The sequence below is a fragment of the Lepidochelys kempii genome, chromosome 2 (assembly GCF_965140285.1).
Source record: "Lepidochelys kempii isolate rLepKem1 chromosome 2, rLepKem1.hap1, whole genome shotgun sequence".
Lineage (NCBI taxonomy): Eukaryota > Metazoa > Chordata > Testudines > Cheloniidae > Lepidochelys > Lepidochelys kempii.
Genome location: NC_136381.1, coordinates 80,164,306 through 80,182,572, shown reverse-complemented (window position 1 = coordinate 80,182,572; position 18,267 = coordinate 80,164,306). Strand labels below are relative to the sequence as shown.

The 18,267-nt window shown below is 44.4% G+C and overlaps 1 protein-coding gene across 1 annotated transcript in view; it reads left to right on the top strand.

Moving 5' to 3' along the window:
- The first annotated feature begins 4,602 nt into the window (after positions 1-4,602).
- The window catches only part of TAF4B (TATA-box binding protein associated factor 4b), a 124,927-nt gene continuing 111,262 nt past the window's right edge, over positions 4,603-18,267 (top strand). The window contains exon 1 of the mRNA XM_073331341.2: positions 4,603-5,301. Coding sequence (XP_073187442.1) covers positions 4,878-5,301 — 424 coding nt within the window. The 5' untranslated portion in view covers positions 4,603-4,877. The remainder of the gene's footprint in view (positions 5,302-18,267) is intronic.

The following is an 18,267-nucleotide window of genomic DNA, read 5'->3' as shown; positions in this document are numbered from 1 at the left end:
CAACTGCACACCTAATATGCTAGTGTGATTACTGAGGTTGTGCACGAATAGCCAGTTATGCACCCAATTGGCCATTTGCATCAGTAAATACATGATTTGCAGTTACAGTTGTAACTGCATCTTCATTGCTTAATCTCTTCTCTCACTCTTCTCCTTTCCAGACTAAATAGTCCTAGTTTTTTTTCTCTGTTTATATAGCACCTCCTTTTCCTTCCTGACTCTTACTGCTTTGCTTGCTGTCTCTTTTGGCAATTCATCCTGAAGAGCTCAAGTTCTCTGGTGTGAAGTTATGCTGCCAGTTTAATGCATTTGGAATGCTGATAAATCTAGTCACAATCATTTAATTCTTTCCATGAGAATATAATTTGAATTTAACTAGTGAGATTGATTCCTCAAATTCATTTCCAATTGTTGCAATTATGTGAATGAATAAAATGGTCAGCAAGTCTCCCTCATTTGAGATGAATTTTAAGGCAAGTATTCAAAGTTTCTCACTCTGACAAAGAATTCCTGTGTTCAATTAAAATTATAAAATGTAACTTTGTTTTCAAAGGGTCACTGTCAGATTAAAAATCTTACTTAAAATCATTTCCTTACCAGCGTTATAACCCCTTAGATTATTACTGAAATAATTTTAAGAATCTAGATTCCATACTCCTTACTATTCTGGATTACTTTTGCATTTCTTTCAGCTTGGTCAGTGGAGATTGGCTAATTAAACTATTGTTTGTTATAACTGAAATATTATCCATAAACCCAAGGATTAAATGACTAGCCAAGGTGAAAAACTGTTCCCCTACTCCCCTTGCAATTTAATGGAATAATCCAATTGTGTACTCTTCACAGATTGTTAACTCTCTCGTTACATTAAAAAAAAAAACTTCCTAAATCTTTTTTTTTTCCCTTTTGGAGTTCTCTCACTGTCTCCAGTCCCAATCATGCTATATTGTCATCAGTGTCACTTCCTCCATTACTTTCACTATCATCAGGTATTTTTCTCTCTCTCATACTTCATTGTGTTCTCTATTTCCTTTTTTTCTCCTTTCAAAAACTCTCTCTCATATTCATCTCTCCGCTTCACCCATCCATATCCACCTACTTCATTCTGGTCCATTCAGATATGGGTCTTTGGTAAAATTTCAAACATTTAATGGAGGATTAATCCTTCTAGCCAAAGAATGGTAGGTTGACCCTAAGGTACAGAGGCAATGTCTAAGTGACAAGCCTGCTCCACTGCGCACCTAAATTGCTGGAAAAGTAGATGTTACCCATGGACACTACCTGATGGTCTACTTTTTGTATCTATCTCTAGCTAGTCTCAGGTCACTGATAAATATTTATGCCCCACAAATCTTCTCATTGCAGGAAGGCAGAAGAGAATTCCTTCTCTGTTCCCGTCCCACCACAGAATCATTTTGCCATTGGGATGTGGACGGTCTCACGCTACTCTACCTCTCCCCTGGCTCATGTGATGGAAGTGTCTCTGCTACTCTTTCCCTCACTCAACCTCTCTTTTAGACGACTCCTCTCCAGTGATTAGCGCCAGTGCCAACCTCATGTGCTGTTCAAAGCTTTTTCAATCAGCAATAGAGTGAAATTGTCCAAAGCTCTGAACAGAAATGGTAAAAGTTGCAAAGATTGTAGTTAGGTTTGCCAACCTGCTGCAAGGTGAAAACTATCAGTGTCAGCATGGAGCTGTCCATCTCCATGTTGGGAAAACAATACTGCATCCTTTTACACTCCGTTCATGTTTTGCATGGTTTTTGTATCAATCAAGACTAGCATTTGTTTTAATGAAAACTTAGATTCTGTGGATGCTAATAGAAGCTTTTCCAGGCAAGTGCCTACTTGCTGTGTTCAAGATTTTTCATGCCCCGATTAAAGTAATACTTTTCATTTCATTTTCAAGATCTTTACAAAAATGAGAGAGTCTCAACATGGAAATCATACATTTCTGTTTGAAAATATTGCACCTACTATAGTTAAAGGAAACACCTACCATCACCAGGACAGAAGTCAATGAAAAGCATTTTAATAAATTGTTTACGTTGTGCATTTGATAACACTTTACATATGATCAATTTCACTGTTCTGGAAAGTAAGCCTTGATTCTGCAATCACTTATATTTGCACTTAACTTTATATGCATGACTTCCATGGCACTAACTGCTTGCTTAAAGATGATCATATGCATAAAGAAAAGGCGTACTTGTGGCACCTTAGAGACTAACAAATTTATCTACAGCTCACTTTATGCACAAATACATTGGTTAGTCTCTAAGGTGCCACAAGTACGCCTTTTCTTTTTGTGAATACAAACTAACACGGCTGCTACTCTGAAACCTGCATATGCATAAACATTCACAGGATTGGGACTATGGCCCTAATCCTGCAACAATTTCATTTGTCAGCTTCAATTTACCACAGTGATGGAACTACTCACAGTAGTAAAGTATTGTTATTCCTATTAAACAGGCAATGGAAACTGAGGTAGAGACAGAAGAGGCATTCCACTCTGAAAAATTACATTTTGTCTCCTATTGACTTCCATAATAAAATATGCTTAGTTTACATGGGACAATGTTTTCATTTTTTTTCTGTAAATTCAACCTGGGATCTGAAAGTCAAGCTGGGTTCTTTCCTTCTCATTCACCAAAAATAGGCCACATTTTAATCTTAAACATTAGTCCTGTAATGAGGTCAACCCAGGCAATCATTGTGGCATCAAGACCTTAGTTACACCCAGGTGTTCTGGAACAATTTGTATCGTGGGGGTGCTGAAAGCCATTGAACCAAACTGTAAACCCTGTATATGGTTAGCACCCACACTTCCAGCACCTGTGGTTACACCTCTGCAACTATTGTTTTTAAATTGTCCCCTCAATGACACTTCAATTGCTTTTACAGCATTTGCACAGGCATACACGACTGAGGGTGCCTTAGAAGAAATATAATCCAGTTCATTCCCTTTTATCTTTGTTGGTTCTGTAGTGGTAACAACTGTAAAACCTAGTTCCCATTTACTTTGGCAGGAGCAGAGAGGCGCTCACTACCTTGCAGGGTTTTTTTCATCCTATGTGACTTGCCCAAAGACACCCGTGGAATCTGTGCCAGAACGCGATATTGGTTGAAGATGCTCTGAGTCTAGGAGAAAAGGAGTATTTGTGGCACCTTAGAGACTAACCAATTTATTTGAGCATGAGCTTTCGTGAGCTACAGCTCACTTCATCGGATGCATACCGTGGAAACTGCAGCAGACTTTATATACACGCAGAGAATATGAAACAATACCTCCTCCCACCCCACTGTCCTGCTGGTAATAGCTTGTCTAAAGTGATCAATCAAGTTGGGCCATTTCCAGCACAAATCCAGGTTTTCTCACCCTCCACCCTCCCGCCCCCCCCCCCCCCCAAATTCACTCTCCTGCTGGTGATAGCCCATCCAAAGTGACCACTCTCTTCACAATGTGCATGATAATCAAGTTGGGCCATTTCCTGCACAAATCCAGGTTCTCTCACCCCCTCACCCCCCTCCAAAAACCACACACACAAACTCACTCTCCTGCTGGTAATAGCTCATCCAAAGTGACCACTCTCCCTACAATGTGCATGATAATCAAGGTGGGCCATTTCCAGCACAAATTCAGGTTTTCTCACCCCCCCACCCCCATACACACACAAACTCACTCTCCTGCTGGTAATAGCTCATCCAAAGTGACCACTCTCCCTACAATACACTCTCACTTTGGATGAGCTATTACCAGCAGGAGAGTGAGTTTGTGTGTGTGGTTTTTGGGAGGGGGGTGAGAGAACCTGGATTTGTGCAGGAAATGGCCCAACTTGATTATCATGCACATTGTGTAGAGAGTTGTCACTTTGGATGGGCTATCACCAGCAGGAGAGTGAATTGGGGGGGGGGTGAGAAAACCTGGATTTGTGCTGGAAATGGCCCAACTTGATGATCACTTTAGATAAGCTACTACCAGCAGGACAGTGGGGTGGGAGGGGGTATTGTTTCATGGTCTCTGTGTGTATATAATGTCTGCTGCAGTTTCCACGATATGCATCCGATGAAGTGAGCTGTAGCTCACGAAAGCTTATGCTCAAATAAATTGGTTAGTCTCTCAGGTGCCACAAGTCCTCCTTTTCTTTTTGCGAAGACAGACTAACACGGCTGTTACTCTGAAATGAGTCTAGGAGGATGTTTAAATCCCGCCAAATTGTAATGCTTAAAACGCCCTGAAACGCTTCTCTGGCTTTGAGGGTTTGCAAGAAAAAATGCCAAGCGAGCCCCAAAGCTTCGGCCTGACCCCGCGCAGCAGCTTCCCCCGGTGGGAGCTCCCACACCGGCCTCCCGGCTGTTTGGAACGCGGCCCCTTCGACGCCACAAAGCTCCGCCCCATAGGCTCGTTGGGCGCCGCCAATCCGCAGGCAGAGTGCCCGGGGGAAGCCCGGCTGCGGCCCCGCGCGCCTGGAGCGCGTGCGCGGGGGGCTCCGCGTGGCTCTATAAACATGGCTGGGGCCCGCCGCGCGGGGGCGGGTCCAAGTGCCGGGCAGCGGGAGCCCAGGGCGCCGGCGCAGTAGCAGTAGCGTGAGCCGGCTCCCTGTACCCGGCCGCCGCCGCTGGGGGGAGGCCTAGCTCGCCCCACGTGTGCGCAGCCGGCCGGGGACGGATGACCATGTGTTTTCGCCGGTGTGGCAGCGGGAGCCCCCCGGAGCAGCCCGCGCGCCGCGGCGGCGTGTGAGCCCCGGATCCTGCCGCGCCGCGGAGAGACCAGCCTCCCCCCTTCCCGGCTGCTATGCTGTGGGATAACGCGGACGCCCCGGGAAACTCCAACCCTCCCCGCCTTGGTCCCGCTCTCCTCCTCCTCCTCCTCCATGAGCACCTCTGCGGCAGCCCCGGTGCGGGTGATGCCCGCCGGGCACCCTGAGCAGGCAGTGGCGGCTCCTGCAGCGAGCGGGGCCGGTGGGGCTCAGCCGGCACCTGCCCTGCTCTGCTCTCAGAGCACGGTGCCCCCTGCCTCTGTCTCCGCAGCTGGCGCTCCCGCGGGGGCCCAAGCAGTTGCCTTGAGCCACGCAGTGACTAAGGTTCCCATCAGCCTGGTGCCTGCCGTTTCCCAGCAGTCACGGGTGGTGACTGCCCCCGTGGGGACGCTGGTGGCTAAAGTGGCCACTGTCACCGCTGCCCAGCAGCCACCCAAGAACTCTGGGGGGCCTAGGCTGGCTGCTCCGCAGACCGTGGCTCCCAAAGCCCCCCAGACCACTACAATACAACTGCCTGCAAACTTCCAGATCCCACCAGGTGAGTCACCTGCTTTTCTCTTCTACACCCCCTGAAAGGCATCGCACTGCGAAGGGACCGCTTCTGGGCTAGGAGAGCTCGGTGCTGTGTGAAACTTCTCTGGGAAGCTGAGGACAGGCATAATGCAAAGTGCTCCACTTCGAGCCTGAAGTACTGTTATGGGTCCTTCTGTAAGCTCTCAAGTAGGAGGAAATAATCAGGACCCTCTCTCTCTCTCTGTTTATATGTTCTCATGTAGTCACTTAAAAATGCCATACTGGGTCAGACCAATAGTCCCTCTAGCCCAGTATCCTGTCTGCTGACAGTTAGAGCCCTGTATGGATACAAAATTTATATCTGTGGATATAAAGCAGATATTTCTGGAGTTGTAGAGCTCTAGCAACAATGAGCGAGACCAGCAGGGCCCTGGCCAGCGACCAGGCCAGGAACTGTAGCGGCAAAAGCTGCAGCAGCATGTCAGGCCACTACTCGCAGGAGCCAGCGCCCAACCCTGGCAGCTCCTCCGGTGTGGTTTTATTGCCCCAATCCCTACCCGCTGGGGCGGGCACCAGGCTCACCGGCAGCTGTCCCTGATCATGCTAAGCTCTGATCATGCTAGTGGTTCTCAACCTGCAGCCTGTGGGCTGCTTGCTGCCCAATCTGCACAGAGCTGCGGCTCATGTGGCATCCTCAGGGCCATACAGGTAGTATTGGATGTGGCCCACAATGGTAAATAGGTTGAGAACTACTGCGCTAGTGTGTGCAAGTGGCTTGCGCACTTCCAGACAGGAGATGCACGCCGCTGCTTGGAAGGGACTCCCGTCCAGGAGAATGCAAGCCATTTGCACACAATAGCATATAAGGGACAGCTGCTGGTAAGCCTGGGGCCCAGTCCAGTGGGTAGGTGGGGGTGGTACAGCCATGCTGGAGGAGCTTCTCTAGGCTAGGTGCTGCTGCGGTTTCTGGCCTGGCTACTGGCCAAAGCCCTGCTGGTCTCTCTCATTGTTGCTAGAGCCCTACAACTCCATGGAGATCCACAGCTATCTACATCTACGGATATACATTTTGTATCCGCGCAGGTCCATGCCAGGTGCTTCAGAGAGAATGAACAGAATAGGCAATCATTGACTGATCCATCCCTCTGTTGTCTACTCTCAGCTTCTAGCAATCAGAGGCTAAGGACACCCAGAGCATGGGCTTGCATCCCTGATCATCCTGGCTAATAATCATTGATGGACCTATCTTCCATGAACTTACCTAGTTCTTTTTTGAACTCTTTTACAGTTTTGTCCTTCATAGCTTTCACTGGCAGCGAGTTACACAGGTTGACTCTGTGTTGTGTGAAAAAGTACTTTCCTTGTTACATTTTTTTAACCGCTGCCCATTAATTTCATTGGGTGACACCTCTGGAACTTGTGATGTGTAGGGGTAAATAATGCTTCCTTCTTCACTTTCTCCACACCATTCATGATTTTATCTACCTCTGTCATCTCCATCTTTAGTCCTCTCTTTTCAAAACTGAAAAGTAAGAGTCTTAATCTCTCCTCATATATATGTTCCATACCTTTAATAGTTTTGTTGCCCTTTTCTGTATTTTTTCCAGTTTTTTCAGATGGTGTGACCAGCATTCCAGGTGTGGGGATACCGTGGATTTATATAGTGGCATTGTGGTATTTTCTGCTTTATCATCTATCACTTTCCTAATGGTTCCTAACATTCTGTTAGCATTTTTGACTACTGCTGCAAGTTGAGCAGATGTTTTCAGAAAACTATCCACAATGACTCCAAGGTCTCTTTGAGTGGTAACAGCTAATTTAGATCCCATCATTTTGTGTGTATGGTTGGGATTGTTTTCCAATGTGCACTAGCTTTCATTTATCAGCACTGAATTTCATCTGCCATTTTGTTGCTTAATCACCCAGTTTTATTAGGTCTTCACAGTCATCTTTGGACTTAACTATCTTGAGTAATTTTGCATTGTCTGCAGACTTTTGCTACCTCACAGTTTACCCCTTTTTTCAGCTCATGTATGAATATGTTGAATAGCACTGGTCTCAGAACAGATCCATGTGGGACATCCCTGTTTGCCTCTCCATTCTGAAAACAGACCATTTCCTCCTTCTTTGTTTCCTACTCTGTCTTTTAACTAGTTACTGATTCATGAGAGGACCCTCCCCTCTTATCCCATGACTGCTTACTTTGATTAAGAGCCTTGTGTGAGGTACCTTGTCAAAGACTTTCTGGAAGTCCAAGTACACTATATGCACTGGATCACCCGTATCCACATGTTTGTTGATCCCTCTCAAAGAATTCTAATAGATTGGTGAAGTGTGATTTCCCTGAACAAAAGCCATGTTGACTCTTCCCCAGTGTGTTCATCTGTGTGTCTGATAATTCTGTTCTTTACTACAGTTTCAACCAAATTGCCTGGTACTGAAGTTAGGCTTACCATCCTTTAATTACCAGGATCCTGTCTGGAGCCTTTTCTAAAAATTGGTGTCACGTTAGCTGTGCTCCAGTTATCTGGTATAGAAGCAGATTTAAATAAGTTACATACCACAGGTAGTTCTGCAATTTTATATTTGAATTTCTTCAGAACTCTTGGGTGAATACCATTTGGTCCTGGTGACTTATTAGTGTTGAATTTATCAATTTCTTCCAGTACTTCCTCTATTGATTCCTCAAACTGGGACAGTTCCTCAGATCTCCTTCACATCTTCTGCAGTAAAGAATTCATTAGCTTGTCTGCAATGGTCTTATCTTCCTTGAGTGCTTCTTTAGCACCTCTATTTTCCAATGGCCCCACTGATTGTTTGGCATTGTTTGGCAGGCTTCCTGTTTCTGATGCACTTAAATTTTTTTGCTGCTGGTTTGTCTTTGCTTGCTCTTCAAATTCTTTTTTGGCCTGCCTAATTATGTTTTTACTCTTGCCAGAGTTTATACTCATCTTGGTTTTCCTCAGTAGGATTTTACTTCCACTTCTTAAAGAAAGCCTCTTTGCTTCTAACCATTTCTTTTACTTTGTTGGTTAGCCATGGTAAAACTCTTTTGGTCCTCTTACTATATTTTTTAATTTGGGCTATAGATTTAATTTGAGACTCTATTATGGCATTTTTAAAAAAGTTTCCATGCAGCTTGCAGGCATTTCACTTTTTTGTGACGACTTTTTGATTTCCGTTTAATTAGCTTTCTCATTTTTCTGTAGTTCCCCTTTCTGAAGTTCAGTGCTATTGTGGTGGGCTTTTTTGGTGTTCCCCTGCCCCATGGGATGTTAAATTTAGTTATATTATGGTCGCTATTACCAGGCAGTTTAGATATAGTCCTCTCTTGGACAAGTTTGTATGGTCCATTTAGGACTAAATCAAGAATTGCCTTTTCCCTTTTGGGTTCCAGGACTAGCTGCTCCAAGAAGCATTCACTTATGATGTCAAGAAACTTTCTCTTCATCCCATTCTGAGGTGACATGTACGCAGTCCCCCATTATTGTTGAGTTTTCTATATTTATAGCCTCTAATCTCCTGGAGCATTTCACAGTCACCATAACATCACCATCCTGGTCAGGTGCTCAGTAGTGTATTCCTACTGCTATATTTTTATTACTCAAGCATGGAATTACTAACCATGGAGGTTCTCTGGTACAGTTTGATTCATTTAAGATTTTTACTGTGTTTTTCTTTGACATTTTATGTCACCACCTCATCAACACGACCTACTCTGTCATTCCTATATAGTTTGTACCCTGGTATTACCGTGCCTCACTGATTATCATAATTCCACCAAGTTTCTGTAATGCCTATTGTATCAATATCCTCATTTTAATACCAGGTGCTCAAGTTCATTCCTCTTAGTATTTAGATTTCTAGCATTTGTATACAAGCACTTACAAAATTTGTCAGTATTTGGTTGTGTGCCTTCATGTGATGTAATTGAATGAGACTTTTTTGTTTGACTGTTTCTCTTCAGTTCCTATCTGTACTGTATCAACTTCTATCCTCTCCTCCTGACTAAGATATAGAGAATCCTTGTTAACAGATCCTCCCCAAGGGACGTCTCTGTCTGAATTATGTGATCCTCCACACCTGTTGCCTTTCCCCTGGTCCCTTTTTAAAAAACTCCACTACAGCCTTTTTAATTTTACATGCCAGCAATCTGATTCTGTTTTGGTTTAGGTGGAGTGGATCCTTCCTGTACAGGCTCCTGCTTTCCAAAAAGGTTCCTAATAAAGCTAAACTTCTCCTCCCCCGTTGTCTCATCCATGCATCCATGCCTGTCTAACTGATCCTGCTTGTGGAATTGGAAGCATTTCAGAGAATGCTACCATGGAGGTTCTGGACTTCAGTCTCTTACTTAGAAGCTTAAATTTGGTCTCCAAGACCCCTATACCTTTCCCTAGTCAGCAGTACCTACAAGTACCACGACCACTGGCTACTCCCGAGCACTGCACTCTCTTGATGTCTCAAAACATCTGCAACCCTTGCATCCGGCAGTCAATTCACCATGTGGTTCTCCCGATATCACAAACCCAGCTATCTATGTTTCTAACGATTGAATCCCCCATTATGTTATAGTTGCCTTTTAAAACAAGCATTGGAGTGATTCTGGGAATTGAAGACTAGTAAGCTTTATGTCAGCACCAGGGAATTAATTTAAACTATCATTAAAAATAGAATTATGAAATACCTAAATAAAAGTGATGTGAAAGGAACAAATCAGCATGGCTTTCATAAAGGCAAACTTGTTTCTAGCCTCTTTAGGGTTCTTTAGGCATATCAACAAATAGTGGGTGAAGGAGAATTGGCTGACCTTTATTTGGATTCTCAAATTCTTTGTCAAAGTATCTCTCACCTTGTGACTTAGTTTCCTCTAACGTTTAGTGAGGGGAAAAGTACTGTTTTGGATCAGACATTGACTAAAGTACAAATTAAGTAGGCATAAATGGTCAGCTCACAGCGTGACAAAAGCTTAACAATGTAGGGCTCCACAAAGTTCTGTACTGGATGAAGAAAGATAGACTTGTGGTTAAGGCATTGAACTAGAAATCAGGAGATGTAGGTTAAATTCCTAGCTGTCCTGTAGACATCCTTTGTGATCTTAGTCAAGTTACTTATACTTAATTGCTCTGCCTAAAGTTTCTTGTAAAATAAGGTTAGTTCCCTACCTCATAGAGGTGTTGTGCAGATAAAATCTATCTGCTTGGATAGATACTGGTGGTGGAGGGGAGAAGAGGAACATCTAGGTTGATCAGCTTTTAATCTACAGTTCAATGTGCAAAAAGGTGGTGAGCAGCCAGGTGGTGATATTGTCAGATGACAGAATTTAGTCCTGAAATGTTGTTTGGTTCTAGCCACCCTCTCCTAAAAAGCATTTAGCAGAAATAGACGGGATTCAGAAACGTATACCAAAAATGACCGGAAGTGTAGAAAGTCTTAATGAAAAGAGATTGAAAGGTTTGGAACATGCAACTTAAGGGGCAGGTGAAGTGGTGATATGATATACAGAAGATTAATCAGGTGCTCCACTCACCGTTCCTCGTAATATTGCAAACAATGGGTTATTCCTCTTATCGGTTCTAAACTTGCTGTTCTGCCTGCCTCATCGCAAGGCTCTGGATTAGATGATCCCTTATGGTCCCTTCCATCCCAACGTTTCTTTGAGTCTGATTCACAAAAAGCTTTTTTTTAACCATCTATTCACTGGAATTCACTGCCACTATATATCGAGCCTGCAAGGGTTTAGTGGGATTCAAGAACTGATGAACACTGATCTAGATTAGATGAAGTTCTTAACATTATAAGGGAAAAAAAACCATCATACTTCTGTTGGAGGTTAACTTATGCCCTGAAAGTTCATACCCCAATTGTAGTGAAAAAAAATTGTATTTCCATGGTTGTCTACCACCAGGAAAATTCCTGTATTAAAAGCATTTGTTACTAACAGTCAGACAGGATACTGGATTAGATGGGCCACTGGTCTGATCCAATATGGTAATTCCTATATTCTTATTACATATCCCCGATTTTCAGAACAAATTCAATATCCTGAAGTGCACTTTATGTATTCTTTTGTATTAAAGTATACTTCACAAAATTTCTGTATGGACCCCTATCAAGTTTTTAAAAACTAGCCTATTTTCATTAGTCAGTTTCACTTTCTGGTTCTCAGACTCTAGCACTGTGGTTCTCAAACTTTTGTACTGGTGACTCCTTTCATATAGCAAGCTTCTGAGTGTGACCCTCCTTGTATGTTAAATGCACATTTTAATATATTTAACATTATTATAAATGCAGGAGGCAAAGCGGGGTTGGGATGGAGGCTGACAGCTCGCAACCCCCCCCCCCCCAATGTAATAACCTCGAGACCCCCAGAGGGGTCCCGATCCCCAGGATGAGAACCCCTGCTGTAGCACAATGATGTGGTGTCCGGGTTGTGAGGACATATTTAAATCATATCCAGCTTTCCATTGAAATGAAACATTGCAGAAGTGTGAGTGTTAGGTTTTGTGAATTCATTTATAAAAAAACTCTAAGTTTTGGCCTCTAATAAGGTCCTTTTACAACATACTGACTTTTGACATGAAGATGGGTTTAAGGAAAAAAAACTGAAGTGCATGCTCACTAGCATTATCATAGTTTGGGAACTTTCATATGAGTTTAAATCTATTCACCTTCCATGTGTTTTTTCATAACTTGTGTATAATCTGTATTGAAGAAGTAGTTTTATAAAAGGATTTTTTCCTATCTGCTTTCTTTCCTACTTAAGTGAGAAAATAGTGCTGAATATGGTATCTATGGAACGAGGCAGATGTCACAAATGCAGCATTACATTGCATCTTCTGTTTGAGCCTGGGATAGGAAAGGGTGAAGCTGAGCTAGGTTTCAGATTGGAGTTTAGAGGTTTTAATATTTTAAAATGTTGCAACTTAACTCCATTTGCTTTTTAAGAGATTTCTTCTGTGCTACCAGTGTACAAAGTTAGTTAAAATTCAAATGTAGAAACATCACTGGATGATGCACTTTGATTATTTTGATCCTTTAAAAAGAGACTCTTACACTTGAGAGGGCTTTATTCTATTTACATGTTTTCTGTCTTATGGATTTCATTCTTAATAATTAGCCAAAAAAGATAATTCAGGCAGGAAGTTCTAATGCTGAATTGTAGCATTACAACTAGGTAAGTGTTCATACGAATGCCTCAAACAAATGGTTGACTTAACCATGGAGTGTCAACGCTTATATTTGGAAATAAATAGCTACAAAATCAAGCAACAGGCAGAAATGAAAAGTGGTAGGTAAGAGAATGCAATTAGCTTTCAAAATAGTGGTGTTCAATCTGTGGCCCTTGAGAGCAACTATTGAGGAAAATATGCATTTAATTATTAATTAAAAGCATGTTCCCTGTGATTCTGGAAGTGTTTGAATTGGCCCTTTTGCTATGGGGAGAAGTAGGGAGCACCACTTATCACTGGTTTCAGAGTAACAGCCGTGTTAGTCTGTATTCGCAAAAAGAAAAGGAGGACTTGTGGCACCTTAGAGACGAACCAATTTATTTGAGCATGAGCTTTCGTGAGCTACAGCTCACTTCATCGGATGCATACTGTGGAAAGTGTAGAAGATCTTATTATATACACAGAGAATATGAAACAATACTTCCTCCCACCCCACTGTCCTGCTGGTAATAGCTTATCTAAAGTGATCATCAGGTGGGCCAGTGCTGGAAATGGCCCACCTGATGATCACTTTAGATAAGCTATTACCAGCAGGACAGTGGGGTGGGAGGAGGTATTGTTTCATATTCTCTGAGTATATATAAAGTCTGCTGTAGTTTCCACGGTATGCATCCGATGAAGTGAGCTGTAGCTCACGAAAGCTCATGCTCAAATAAATTGGTTAGTCTCTAAGGTGCCACAAGTACTCCTTTTCTCTTTCCACTTATCACTGTTTGTTTTAAAGCACTTGCAGTGTGAACTGGGTGCGCTCTTTAGTAGCAGCTGCCCTTTCCCTGTTGCAGCTGCTGATTAGCTCTCTTGCTGGCTGGCTGCTGCTTTGTGAGCAAAGTGGGAGGAGAGAGTTGCACTGGGCTGTGGGAGTCGCGAGGGAGCAGGATAGGAGCTTGCCTGGCTCTGCCAGAGTCTAGTGGAGCATCTAGAAAAGATGTTTCCTTTCCCCTAAACAGCCATTGTGGGAAGCCCAGGGGAAGAGGAAAAACAGTTACAGGTCACTGACTCTCTGGCCTGGGACAGGTTAGTCAGCCTTGTACCAGCTGGCGCAAACTCTGCTAAGGACCTTCTAGCTCAGGGGTGGCCAACCTGTGGCTCTTCTAAAGTTAATATGCAGCTCCTTGTATACGCACCGACTCCAGGGCTGGGGCCTACAGGTGCCAGCTTTCCAGTGTGCCGGGGGTGCTCACTGCTCAACCCCTGGCTCTTCCACCCTGCCCCCTCCCACCCTTCCCCTGAGGCTGCCATGGCTTTGCTCCCCCCCACCCGCCTGAGCCTCCTGCATGCCACGAAGCAACTGATTGGGAGGGAGGGGGAGGTGCTGATCTGCGGGGCTGCTGGTGGGCGGGAGGCGCTGGGAGCGGGGGGTGGGGCTGATGGCTCCTTCTCAGGCTCAGGTTGGCCACCCTGATCTAACAGATAGCCAGAGCACTGTGCACTCAAGCCACTCCCCCCTGTGCTGGAGGTGTATGGGCTGTTGTTAGTTTTACAGCCACTGGAGGAGGTACTGTACAAGAGGGGGGTCCCTAGCAGGCACTTGCAGGTAGGGGACTAGCAGGTTCCTTTTGTGTCACCTGAACCAGAACTGGGCAGAGAAACCTGCTCCAGAGTGTGTATTTTGGCCCCTTCATCTTGAAATATGGTAAACACTCAGACTGAACAAATTGCTTCCTTAAAGGTAAAAAGAACAGGAATACTTGTGGCGCCTTAGAGACTAACAGTTTTATTTGAGCATAAGCTTTCATGGGCTACAGCCCACTTCATCGGATGCATGCAGTGGAAAATACAGTGGGGAGATTTTATATGCACAGAGAACATAAAACAGTGGGTGTTACCATTCACACTATAAGGAGAGTGATTAGTTAAGGTGAACTATTACCAGCAGAAGAGGGGGAAAAAACCTTTTGTAGTGATGATCAAGATGGGCCATTTCCAGCAGTTCACAAGAATGTGTGACGAACAGTAGGGGGGGAAAATAGACATGGGGAAATAGTTCTACTTTGTGTAATGACACATCCACTCCCAGTCTTTATTCAAGCCTAATTTAATGGTGTCCAGTTTGCAAATTAATTCCAATTCAGCAGTCTCTCGTTGGAGTCTGTTTTCAAAGTTTTTTTGTTGTAATATTGCGACTTTTAGGTCTGTAATCGAGTGACCAGAGAGTGAATTGTTCTCCGACTGGTTTTTGAATGTTATAATTCTTGACATCTGATTTATGTCCATTTATTCTTTTACGTAGAGACTGTCCAGTTTGACCAATGTACATGGCAGAGGGGCATTGCCGGCACATGATGGCATATATCACATTGGTAGATGTGCAGGTGAACGAGGCTCTGATAATGTGGCTGATGTGATTAGGGCCTATGTTGGTGTCCCTTGAATAGATATGTGGACACAGTTGGCAATGGGCTTTGTTGCAAGGATAGGTTCCTGGGTTAGTGGTTCTGTTGTGTAGTGTGTGGTTGCTGGTGAGTATTTGCTTCAGGTTGGGGGGCTGTCTGTAGGCAAGGACTGGCCTGTCTCCCAAGATTTGTGAGAGTGATGGCTCGTCCTTCAGGATAGGTTGTAGATCCTTGATAATGCGTTGGAGAGGCTTTAGTTGGGGGCTGAAAGTGACGGCTAGTGGCGTTCTGTTATTTTCTTTGCTGGACCTGTCCTGTAGTAGGTGACTTTTGGGTACTCTTCTGGCTCTGTCCATCTGTTTCTTCACTTCAGCAGGTGGGTATTGTAGTTGTAAGAATGCTTGATAGAGATCTTGTAGATGTTTGTCTCTGAGGAGTTGGAGCAAATGCGGTTGTATCGTAGAGCCTGGCTGTAGACAATGGATCGTGTGGTGTGGTCTAGATGAAAGCTGGAGGCATGTAGGTAAGTATAGCGGTCAGTAGGTTTCCAGTATAGGGCAGTGTTTATGTGACCATCGCTTATTAGCACTGTAGTGTCCAGGAAGTGGATCTCTTGTGTGGACTGGTCCAGGCTGAGGTTGATGGTAGGGTTTTCATCTTTCATATGAGACTCTTCCTGCTCTGCCTTCTCTTTAAAAAAAAGTGAACGTTTTTGAGAGAACTTTACAGTCAATGCAGTCTGCATACAGAACACGAACAGCACGTGCAGTATTTACTTCCCAGCTGTGCAAATATGCCATTGTCCTGATCTGTGTTCATTCGGTCCTTGGCCTATGCTGATATTGCTAATGGTGGTTCAGATTGTGAGAGAGTCCATGACACACAAGACAATCTGTTTGCTGTGGAGTGGACTGACCACTCATTTCAATTTACTGTTAGAAAAGTAGTGGTGATAAATGCTGTGCAGGTGTCAGTGATGGAAATAGTTGAAGGCTGGGTTGAGGATAAGGTTCCTGTTAATATTTTTGATATAGCTCTTATCTTCCAAAATGGCTAGTAGTGTGGACAAGCTTACTCATGGTCTTAGCACATGAGTCTAAAGGGCTACAAAAATAAAAACCAAAAAAAACTCTGGTAACTGACCTCACATTCTGGGGTCCAACACATTTATGGAAGAGAGAAATGACATAGAGCAAAAAGAACAGCAGCAATCGTAATTTCAGTACTCTATCTTCCTTTTCCCCATCCCTGTTCTTGGATCTCCTTATATTCTTTTTTGCCCTTTCTGTCACTGTTCATCTTTTCAGTTGTCTATCTTCTACTTCTCATCCTTACTCCGTTTGTCTGGGGGATGTTTTAAAGGCCATTTTTGAAGGGTCACCAGCAGCCAAACAGGTCTGCTTCCCTTATGGAAGGGCAGGGCAGTGAAGTGTGAAATTTGCCTAGATACTGATGAATTCACCTTTATTACTTTATGATATGCTTACATTAGGGATACTCTTCAAAAGCTTACCATTGTTACGAAATCTGCTCTAGCTGTACTGGTGTTAGCAATGTTGTAGTGTACTAGGGCTGCCAGCTACTAGTTTGTTAGATATGTGTCCTGTGAGCAGGGTTAGATGATGCTTAAACCAGTAGCAGCAGCTTGTTTACACTAGGCGTGCTAAAATTGCTCACTCCCATGGAGCTGAACAGGTGTGTTAGCAACCGTGGATAGGTATGCTTTGAAAAACAGCCCTAGTATAGGCAGGGCCCTACTGAGCATAACATGCTTTTCTACTTGCTGCAGAAAGCAAGTGACTAAGATTATGGGAATTTAGTCCGTTTCTCTTTTCATCTGGGTCCTCTACAAAGAACTGTTTTACTTGTTGCTGGCAAGTTCACTGCCACCTAAGGTCTGTACAAGCTGATTGTGGATAACTGTTCAGAAAGCTTAGGCCTTGTCTACACTACACAGTTTTGTCAACAAATCAGTTTTCATAGACAAAACACACTGTACACACTGAAATGCTCCTCTCGCCGATGTAACTCCCTTGCTACGCTGACATAATAAAACCACCTCAACGAGCAGCATAGAGCTTTTTGCGACAGAGCGACCTCACTTAGTTATGTCACCTTAAGTGGCCTCCAGGAGGTGTCCCACAATACCCATCATGACTGCTCTGGTTAGCAGTTAGAACTCTGCTGCCCCGAAGATACACAGGTATGCGCCCCTCCCCTGTTTAGAAGCCAGGGAATTTTTGAAATTTCTCTTCCTGTTTGCTCATGGTGCACAGTTCACACAGCATCTTCCCAGTTGACCGTGTTGGCTTCACACAGCAGACGTGCTTCCGTGTGGAGCACACCAGAGCTGTCTGATCTACTGAGTATATGGGGAGAGGAGGCTGTGCAATCGCAGCTTTGCACCAGCTGTAGAAAATCCAATACTACAGGCTGATTGCATGAAAGGCACATGCAGCTGTGTCATGGTAAAATCAAGGAGCTGAGGCAGGCATACCAGAAGGGAAGGGAGGCCAACCATCGCTCTGGAGCCACACCAAAGACATGCTGCTTCTATACAGAGCGGCCCGCTATCCTTGGTGGCGACCCCACCTCCACCAAGAGTCCTGTGGATACTTTGGGGGACTGGAAGCAGCAGTCAGAGGACTCAACCCCGATGAGGAATTGGTGGACGAGGAGGTGGAACTGGAGGATCATGTGGAGCATAAGGCAAAGTCGTCCAGATGCGTGGCAAGTCAGGACCTCTCTTCCACTCAGGAGGAGTCTAGCCGGTCCCAGCATTCCAGCTCTGGCTTGCAGGATGCAGGAGAGGGGAGCACTGGTAAGTGCTCATTTTGCTTTGATACTGCACAGTGAGAGGAGATTGAGCTCTCATGTATTTTGTTGTATGGTAGAGGAGGGATAAGGGACTGAAATTAATAAAGCCTATCCATCTGCGCAGTGGGGCCACGGCAAAAAATATGTTAATGTACACAGGGATGTCTCTGGAATCCTCCATAGTGATCTCTAGGATACTGTCTTCTAGGAATTCTGCCATCCTCTGCTGAAGGTTCCTTCGGAGAGCTGCCTTGTTTCTCCCCACCGCTATAGGAAACTTCGCTGCACTACCCAGCAATTAGCTCTGCAGGGACCAAAGCGGCACACAGGCGATCAGCCTACAGAGCTGGTCTGAAGCCACACACATGCAGGAGATGCTCCCTTGCATCCTGGGTTACCTGTAGGAGTGAGATCTGGTTCGATTACCCTATCCTATGGAAAAGGGAAGGGTACCAGTTTTCAGAATAGGCTCCCTAGCCACTTATAGTAACCCCCTTTGCAAACCAGCCTTTGTCCTGTCTTGCCTTTTCCCCTTTGCCCACCCCCACCATGTGAAGTCACCATAAATGGGACTCATGGTGACCTGTGCTAGCCAAGGGACAGTGAGAAAGA